This window comes from Bombyx mori, chromosome 10, assembly GCF_030269925.1.
Source record: "Bombyx mori chromosome 10, ASM3026992v2".
NCBI classification, from domain to species: domain Eukaryota; kingdom Metazoa; phylum Arthropoda; class Insecta; order Lepidoptera; family Bombycidae; genus Bombyx; species Bombyx mori.
The window spans coordinates 12,868,591-12,878,271 of record NC_085116.1 but is presented as its reverse complement, the minus strand read 5'-3'; the positions used below and the strand labels follow the sequence as shown (position 1 = coordinate 12,878,271).

General features: G+C 36.7%; 1 protein-coding gene across 1 annotated transcript; it reads left to right on the top strand.

The window, feature by feature from the left end:
- Positions 1–2,217: 2,217 nt before the first annotated feature.
- Catl-like (cathepsin L like protein) lies at positions 2,218–6,446 on the top strand (the record flags this gene model as incomplete). The annotated part of the gene is given in 6 exon segments (NM_001135201.1): positions 2,218–2,297; positions 2,738–2,834; positions 3,140–3,239; positions 3,520–3,642; positions 6,143–6,145; positions 6,148–6,446. Coding segments are annotated over 6 exon segments (570 nt in total), but the record flags the coding sequence as incomplete, so codon positions are not given.
- Positions 6,447–9,681: the final 3,235 nt, after the last annotated feature.

Sequence of the window (9,681 nt, the reverse complement as noted above, 5' to 3'; positions counted from 1 at the left end):
GTTATATGATTTATCAAGCTTATGTAGTTGTTGTCTCGCATCGAAAAAATACACAAAGATTTAAGTACAAAATTGTACTGAATACGAACATGATATTTAGGAACCCCGTGACTTTTAATACTTCGATTTATTACTATATCATGGGGAGTATGTTAACATCTTACAATTATTATCTTCCTAACCTTAAAAAAGCTTATTAAAGTCACTTTAAATGCACAAAACGGGCTTTTAACTGTAATGCGAGAGGTACTTCGTGGGCGGGATTTCGTCTCAAAATTACCTCTTTGGTGGTCGCATTGAATGAGATTTAAAGACATAATTTGAGAACAACTTGGTACTAGTTAAGACAGGATCTCGTTAAAAGAGGAAATGTCACGAAGATAAAAGAATAACATTACTTATGTAATAAAATTTCGAATATTCTAATTCCAATCTAACAATATTAAAAGACCGAAATATAGATAAGTTTGTTTGTTTGTCCCTTTTTATGCAAGAACAGAGATATTTGTAGTTTATTTCGCTAGATTAGATGTTTCATAAATTGAATGGTAAGATCTGATGACAGAAAAGTAAAAGAAGATATCTCAAACAATGTACATTTAGATGAAATTTTAAATTTTGTGAAACTGCCCATTCTTCTTTAACTCATTCATTATTCCGTCAGATAGAAAGATGGTGAATTGGATTTCTCGCGATAGACTCGCGGCAAGTTTACAGTTAATAATACTGTGTGCACTAAATTTACAAGAATACAACCTAAAAGAAAGTTTTCCGCACATTTCGACTTGTATGATTTCTAATCAATAAATGTAACGACAGCTCGATTTTATTAACATGAACAGTGGCTATTAAATAATAACAATGAAAGAAATGGTGAAAAGTTTTTGTACGTAACGTTTTTTTTTTTTTTTATATGAAAGCAAAAATAAATACATAAGAAAAATAATTATTAACTTTAGGGCCGTAGAGAGAACGTTCGATGCATAAATGTGAATTTTTTTGGAAATAATGGTCGCGTCAGATAAATTGACTTTAGCTTATGTTCCAACCTTTCATAATAATCACCTGCTATTTTATTTTGGTCTTTATACTTTTCTGCCTAAGGTCCGTATCCCGGGCACACGGTTTGACATCACCTTGGCACAGCAGTTCCTCACGTAGTGGATCGACGCTCTCTGAATACAAAAGCCAAACACGACAACTCTTGATAAAAATATTAAAAGATTGTATATTTTTGTTTTGGAAAATGTTGTTTGATTTATGTCTGTTCTAATGACTTTTTTTTTTTAATGCGACTATAAACAACCTCACGACCCACCTAGTGCTCAAGTTCACATCAATGCCGCATTCAATTATGATTAAAGTCTCAACTTCTTTAAGATATATAATTGTATGGTATAGTATAATATTATTGCTTGTAGCTATGCTCTCTTTCTTCTGATTCGTAAGAAATGCACTTTGCACTTCAGTGGTGATGGCACTTAAGCCATCGCTGTTAATTCGCAATAGCATGGCAGTAACCTAAAAAAGGAATGTAATACAAAATACTACGCGATATTGACACCAAAATGTGGTAGAGCTATACCAATCAGTTGTAGCTATTATGATTTTACAGAATCAACATGCGCGCTTTTTCAATAGCTATAATGAATAGGTTGTTTCCAATTATTTTTTATAGTAAGGCGATATCTATCGCCGAGTTTTTAGGGCACAGATTAATTATTTATAAAATATTTTTTTCATAATTAAGCAGATATGAGTTTTCGTGATGGAAAAATAAGGTGAGTATAAATGTGGATATGCTTGAATTCTTTAACAATAAAATCCAAAAATTTCCTTAATTTAATTTAACGTGAATATTAAGCTAGTTCTTATGACAGCGGACCACATCTTAAAGTAGACAGTATATTTTACGCTATTTAGCAGAGTTATCCTGGCGGATGAGATAAACGTAACACGTTGAAGTGAATATAGTGTCGTTTGTTTGTTTTTACTTTCTTGCTTAGATGGACGACACAGAATAATAAAATAATAACGTTCCATTTCTTTTAAAATAGTCGGCCCACCTAGAAATAATATACAATAATACACTTAATGAAAATAATAATAGGAATATCCATATTTTTAACAGTGGGCTTACTAATAGGGAAAATGAATTTAATTAATTAGTGTTGATTTGGAGACTGTATAAAAGTAAATGACGGCTGTATTTGTCACATTGGGAGCGGATTTCGGGAAAATGAATCGGTTTTGGTTGTTAATATTCGGCCTGCCCTTCGTGGCGGCAGCGACAATAGGTATGATTTTTCAAATACTATTTTTCTGTTACATTAGTAAAAAGATTCGTGATAACTTCAAAGGAAAAAGGACATGGTTCAATAAGCTTTTTTTCCTAAGCTATTAATTGTTTTGCTGTTTCTGTTATTTAAATTAATAAAAATATTTAGTCTTAAAAACTTTATTGTTCATTATATACTGTAAAAATGAAGTGCGTAAAACACTAGAAATGATTGATACTTGATATTTTACCGTGAAAAATAGTGATCATAAATTAATAAGCACCGCAGATCTACTATTAACATATAACTCCAATTGTTTATATTATATGCTTTTTTTTAATTTGATGGAAAATCGTTAAACATCAACCAAACTGAATTACAAAAGCCCTTTTAATCTATAATGTTATCTGTAAAGATTTTTAATTCAAAGGGAATTATTTCAATACGTTTTTTTATAGACTTGAAAGACGAACCTCTAGATTGGCCTGAAACATACCATTTCGAAGCCGTCAGGATGTCAATTAGTGCCGGCAACGTACAAGACTACTCAGTATGGTAAGGATCCTTCGCTCAATAAGATCACATGTCTCGAGGTGGGTGGGTTACGTTTTTTATATGAATGGTCTATGACAATGGTTTAACTCACCTACCAATCTAAGAAAAAAAAGACAAGAATTCTAAGCCTTAGTTTTATAGTACAACGGCTGCCCCAAGCCAAAACTGCTTCAAGAATAGGCAGGATGGCCCTAATCACAAGACGAGCGCTGGATCACAAGACCCCCTAACACCAGTGCATGCTTGTCTGTCTACCTACGAAGTGAATAAAATGTCGTGATCCAAATATCAATTTTACATTCAAGGAAAACAAATCATTCGTCACGCGTCGACTACAACAAAGGAGCTGTGAAAAGTATTATCGTAGATGAAAACGCAAAATACAGATACGGAGTCTCATATGAGGTACGCTAATATTCATCTACTTAGCTTTATGAAATCTACATTTATAAAAACTACAATACGAAAGATTCGGAAAAATAATTTGAAGACTGCTATTTATCCTTGAAATGTCGGTCGGCCCACATGCTGTCAGAATTCAGGCCACTTGGGTTTTTACCGCGTCCGAAAAATCCAGCAATATTTGTAATACAAACTGACCTTGTATGTTTTTTTTAATTGTATTGATACGTCGTTATATAATTGTTTTATGTAATTGATATAGTAATTAAACATTTACTAACAGATCCACCCAGAAACTGACGATGGTGAAGATGCGATTTTCAAGTGTAATGTAATGCTTGGATCTGAAGATAATATATTCGACTTAAAGATTATCTTGCCAGAAACCGACAACTTTGAATACGTCGGTAAGTTTTGCTTTTTACCTCTTTCCATATCGATTGGGGTAGGAGCCCATTACAATTACCGCGGAGACCGGTGTTGTTAGTCGTCGACGATCGTCTCGACGACCCGACGGTCGGGCGTCAGGAGTAGCGCCGCGAGTCTGCTTGTAGTGTTGACCGCGGGAACCCCCTACTCTGACCGTTTTCTGACCCCGGGTGGAAATCGGACGTCGGGGTGATAGTGCAAGGTGAGTCGTTTGGTGCGGTAGAGCCCTAAAAATACCCATAAGCCCGCGGTCTGTACCCAACGTCTGCAGACCGTTAAGTCCAAAATACAAGAGTCGGCCCCTTGCCTGAAAAAAAAAGGAACCCATTACATATGTAAATATGCTATGTACTTTCGTTTTTAGTAATTTTCTACAATAATAATTCTGTATTTATGCATTCTAAAAATGGTGCCCGTTTTAATCTTTAAAACTTTTAATTTAGTACGCATTTTTTTGATGTCGAATCAACAGTGGTAATTCTGTGTTAGCAAGAAAACATAGTATTCGTTATCTGTACTACCTCAAACGCTATAAAACTCTCGCTCTACGCTATTAAATAATAGCGCAAAACTCAATACTTTTTCTTGAATATATTAACTAATTAATCGACAACAATTAATCTAAAGTCGTTTATTTAATGTTCATATTCCATCTGAACGCTACATTTCGTGTTTAAGTTTTAGTTCTCAATATAGTTCACTTACCACCACCTTGTGATGTCATTTTGTGATGGACATGTCTGATTTAACGAACTCTTGGCGTGATCTCTGATTCCGAGTTCATTCTGCGACAGTTGTCGATGTTTCTGTTATGAACTTTGTTACAGCACTACAGAAATATTGGAATAAATATTATAGTTTCTCTGTGTAGTCAAGTGAATTTTTTTGTGTGATGGTATAATTACTTAACCTACAACTTCTTAACAGGACCAGATTCACAAACCGTTGAAAACACTATCAAGTTCGTCGCTGAAGATAGCGATTTGGAGACTAAGACAATAAAGACTATTTGGGCTACCTATGACGAGAAAAACAATAATTGGCATCCAGTCAGGTACACTAGAAATTTTCTAAAATAACAAATAAAAACAAAATACGCTTTAATGTAAAAACGTTTAGAAGGATTCAATCAACCAAACAACTAAAATTGGTTTCAATGTGTGGTTAATTGAATTTTTCATTTCATTTCAACTAATTTCAATGTAGCAAACACACACACGTTTGCTTCACGGTAGAATGAAAAAGGATGATGCTGTATACCACCCCAAGAACAATATTAAGGGACCAAAAATGTACAGTAAATAATCCCTTCGATGGCTCTTTTTATTCTATAACATTGAGACTTCGACTTCAATATAAGTAGCGGTATTAAAGCTCTTATCCCGATCTAGTGCATACGTCACACATCTCACTCATCTACTGCTATAATCAATTGACAACAGTACGAGGGCGGCACTGAAAATTTCGGGAATTAACGAAGTGACACAACATTACTATTTAAAAATGTATTTATTGCTTTTCGAAGTATTCTCCGCGTAATTTGACACATTTTTCCATACGATGGAACCAATCATTGAAGCAACCATTCCATTCGGAAGTTGGGGTCTCCAAAATGGCCGTTTTGAAGGCGTCCACAGCTTCTTCAGGTGATGAAAATCTCTGTCCACGCAATTTATTCTTTATTTTAGGGAAAGTATAGAAATCATTAGGGCTTAGGTCGGGGCTGTACGGCGGATGGTCTAATAATTCTATGTTTTCTTGCTCTAAAAACTCTTTTGTCCTGTGCGCGGTGTGAGAACTCGCATTGTCGTGATGGAGGATGATGCGGCGGTTGCAGTTCTCTTTACAGAGTTCAGAAACGACCTGTGGCAAACAAATGCTAGCATACCATTCTGCATTAACCGTTCTTTGTCCCTCAAGAGGAATAGTCGTAACATGGCCGGTTTTGGAGAAAAACGTGGCCACAATTTTTTTTGCAACACGCCGTGAACGAACAATTTTTGTTGGCTTTAACTCATTTTCGAACACCCAAACTCGTGACTGGTTTTTTGTTTCGGGTTCGTACGCGTATATCCAGGATTCGTCACCTGATACAATGTTGTATACAGCATTTGAGGATCCTGCGTGGAATCTTTCGAGAGTTCTGACGCACCAAGTAACGCGAGCCGCTTTTTGCTCTTCACAGAGCGAATGCGGTATCCATCGGGAAAACAACTTTTTTACACCTAATTGTTCATGCAAGATTATTTACCACCGCCCTGCCTATTTCTGCCTTAGAACTTATGTCTCAAGGTGGGTGGTGCATTTACGTTGTAGATGTCTATTGGCTCCAGTAACCACTTAACACCAGGTGGGCTGTGAGCTCGTCCACCAGTCTAAGCAATAAAAAAAAAACATATTTGTACATTCCTGCTCGCCAACGAACTTTGTCCACACAACAAAAACCGCTGCTACTGCTACAATAACCACAGCGACCATTTATCATAACAGCACAACTAAACGCCTGAACCATGAGATGGCGTTAGTCGGCTACGGTGAACGCGACGGCGACACCTATTGGATCATCAAAAACTCCTGGGGCCCCGACTGGGGAGTCGAAGGATACTTGCTGATTTCATCCCGTAACAACAACTGCGGTATCGCAACAGAACCAACTTACGTAGTCTACTAAAACAATCAGAGAGTTTATCGGATTAAACAAATTGAAAAAGCATGAAACATGGATTCGATTGAGTTTAATTATATAGTGTGAAATGAATTATAAATATATATTGCAGCATTTTTGTTTTGTTTCATTTTAAACACCTCATTGTTAATACCAATTCTCGAAACATAGTATGTATTCTTACCCCAAGCAATAGTTATGATGCGTGCCTGTCACAGGTCTGATAACGGTAAATATGTGTTCACGAAAACTCATAATTGGGCTACTCGCAATATTATGTATCTATAAATCAATATTTCTCATACCTATCGAAGACTACTATTGTGTTAATCAATTTCAAATTTTATTTATTTTGGTGTGTTGAAGATCATCATTATGGCAACATTTAAAGTTAGTTACAAAAAGGTTCATTCTGTTAAGAGTCGTCGTCGAGACATGTTGTTTACAAAAAAAATTGTAGTGATATAATAATTTGACGAATCCGAAAATGCCCTTCAATCCCACCATTTTCTTATTAGGAGACCATCATTGTTCAATATTCTAAGCTAATTGGGAATAAGATTAGAAAATAGTTTACTAGATGTTTAACTCACAGACATAGCCCACTGAGTTTCTCGCCGGGTCTTCTCAGTGGGTTGCGATTCACATCTGGTGATAGATTCAGCAAAGTACTACACTTGACACTTTTTTTTTTTTTTATTGATTAGATGTGTGGACGAGCTCACAGCCCACCTGGTGTTAAGTGGTTACTGGAGCCCATAGACATCTACAACGTAAATGCGCCACACACCTTGAGATATAGTTCTAAGGTCTCAGTATAGTCACAACGGCTGCCCCACCCTTCAAACCGAAACGCATTACTGCTTCACGGCAGAAATAAGCAGGGCGGTGGTACCTACCCGTGCGGACTTACAAGAGGTCCTACCACCAGTAATTACGCAAATGATAATTTTGCGGGTTTGATTTTTATTGCACGATGTTATTCCTTCACCGTGGAAGTCAATCGTGAACATTTGTTGAGTACGTATTTCATTAGAAAAATTGGTACCCGCTAGCGAGATTCGAACACCAGTGCATCGCTCGATACGAATGCACCGGACGTCTTATCCTTTAGGCCACGATGACTTCTAAACTTGATGACTTGCTACGGCTATTGTTAGCCGATACGCCAGGCTAAGCCTCATTAGCTCACCTATACGCTCGGTGAAGCTACTATAACCTCTTGAGGCTACTTGCATAGGTAGCCAAAAAATAATTAGCTATATTATATAGTAAATATATATCCGTTTAATATTCAAATATAAAAATAAATCCCTTATTTTTAAATAACTCGATCACTTTTCGTGATCGTGAAATTCTTTCGTTTACAATGTATTGTTTGTGTGTGTTAACAGCTGGTACATTGATAGCTTTTAATACTTAAGTAGTAAGTATCATTATCCTTTCTCTGGCTCTGGAAATCGATAACCCTTTCGATATGACACATTGAAATGTCCGTGGCCTAAATAGATGAGGCGCCCGATTTACTCGTATCCTTAAGCACATGTCGTGGATCGACCCGCGAACAGATTTCATTTAAGAAAAAGGTACGTACCGGCTTGTCTTCACGGATGACCTCCGCGACGAAGAAATAACAATGTATATTACTAACGCTGTTTCGATTTAATGCTCTTTTATTCAAATTTTGGCATTCCCCGAAATTGTGTGCAGCGTTAGCCTTCTTGATATCCGAAGTGGTTTCTTCTTTCCTGCGATGTTATAACCACAAATATTATGATTTTTAGTTTTTATCATGAGTGACAACAAAAACACGAATATAAAGTTACAAGAAAAAGCATTTCACCAGAAACTAAAATGCAAGTGATTAGAATAAATATTGCTAATTGTCAATCCCAAATTGGCGCTGCATTGCTACGTTTTGCATTTAGCCACGTCAACATTATTCTCAACGCAGAAAATTACAAGAAAAAATTTCAGAATAGACTAAATAATCTAAAATGTAAGCATGTCGGCGCGTGTTTTTATAAACCATTACTTCATGACTAATAAAGATGGGACGACAAACAACAGGTGCAAGCATTCATCGAAAACAACACGTGAAGATAAGAATCGTAAACAACATCGTCCCACCACGATACCTTGCTATAAAAACGCTCCGTTGTTGTCTCTCGAGCTCCGGTCACCGTCCTCGTCCAACCCGTCGCTTGCGACGAAGGGCTCGACGAGCGAACTAACCCATAGACACAGCCCACTGAGTTTCTCGCCGGATCTTCTCAGTGGGTCACGTTTCCGATCCGATGGTAGATTCTCCGAAGCACTGCTCTTGCTAGGGTCAGTGTTAGCAACTCTCCGGTTGAGCCCCGCGAGCTCACCTACAAACGTTAGGGTGAAGCTGAAATAGCCTCTCAAGGCTATCAGCAAAGGTAGGAAAAAAAAAAAAAAAACTCTCGAGCTCAGAAGCGAGCGAGTCGCCGTATCAGATGGAACGCTCCTGCGTTAATATACGCTCTGAGTTTCATTTCACATTTCTAGTTTTATTGACTTACGAAGACCGCCCGCTTACCATGTCGCTACCCGAAAGTGGAAATACTCCAACAAGCATACTGACTCAGATTATTTTTTATATTTATTTTTATATTCGTTTATTATATTTCTATATTTGTAAGAAATAAATGTTTGTTTTATTGTTAAAAAAAGCATACTTAATAATTTTAATGGTAAATTTCCTAATAATTTTATTTTAACCCATCTTCCTCTAACCTCATTATTTATATGATGAGATAACCACGTTTAACGCTGTTTCATATTGCGCTCGACTCTGATGGAGCGTATGGTCACAGGTCGGCACTGCCCCATGACTCCAGTATATGTTACAAAGTGAATATTTAAGTCTTTATGATCGACAAAGTGAAACGTATCAGAACAAAGAATGATTAAGGTGAAAGTTAGATATTAAGCCTGTACCAACTTTCAGATCACTCAGATAAAAGAGCAATTAACTACATTAGCAACACAACTCGACTACCGATCACTATCTGCGAATCCTATTCACGCAACTTGTTTTGTTTGTGCATGTACAGTTTTTGTAGCTGTATCATAGGTAGTAAGTATGTATATTGAAGATAATTTAGAATAATATTAGTAAAGTACTCTTTTTTTTTTTATTGCTTAGATGGGTGGACGAGCTCACAGCCCACCTGGTGTTAAGTGGTTACTGGAGCCCATAGACATCCACAACGTAAATGCGCCACCCACCTTGAGATATAAGTTCTAAGATCTCAAGTATAGTTACAACGGCTGCCCCACCCTTCAAACCGAAACGCATTACTGCTTCACGGCAGAAATAGGCAG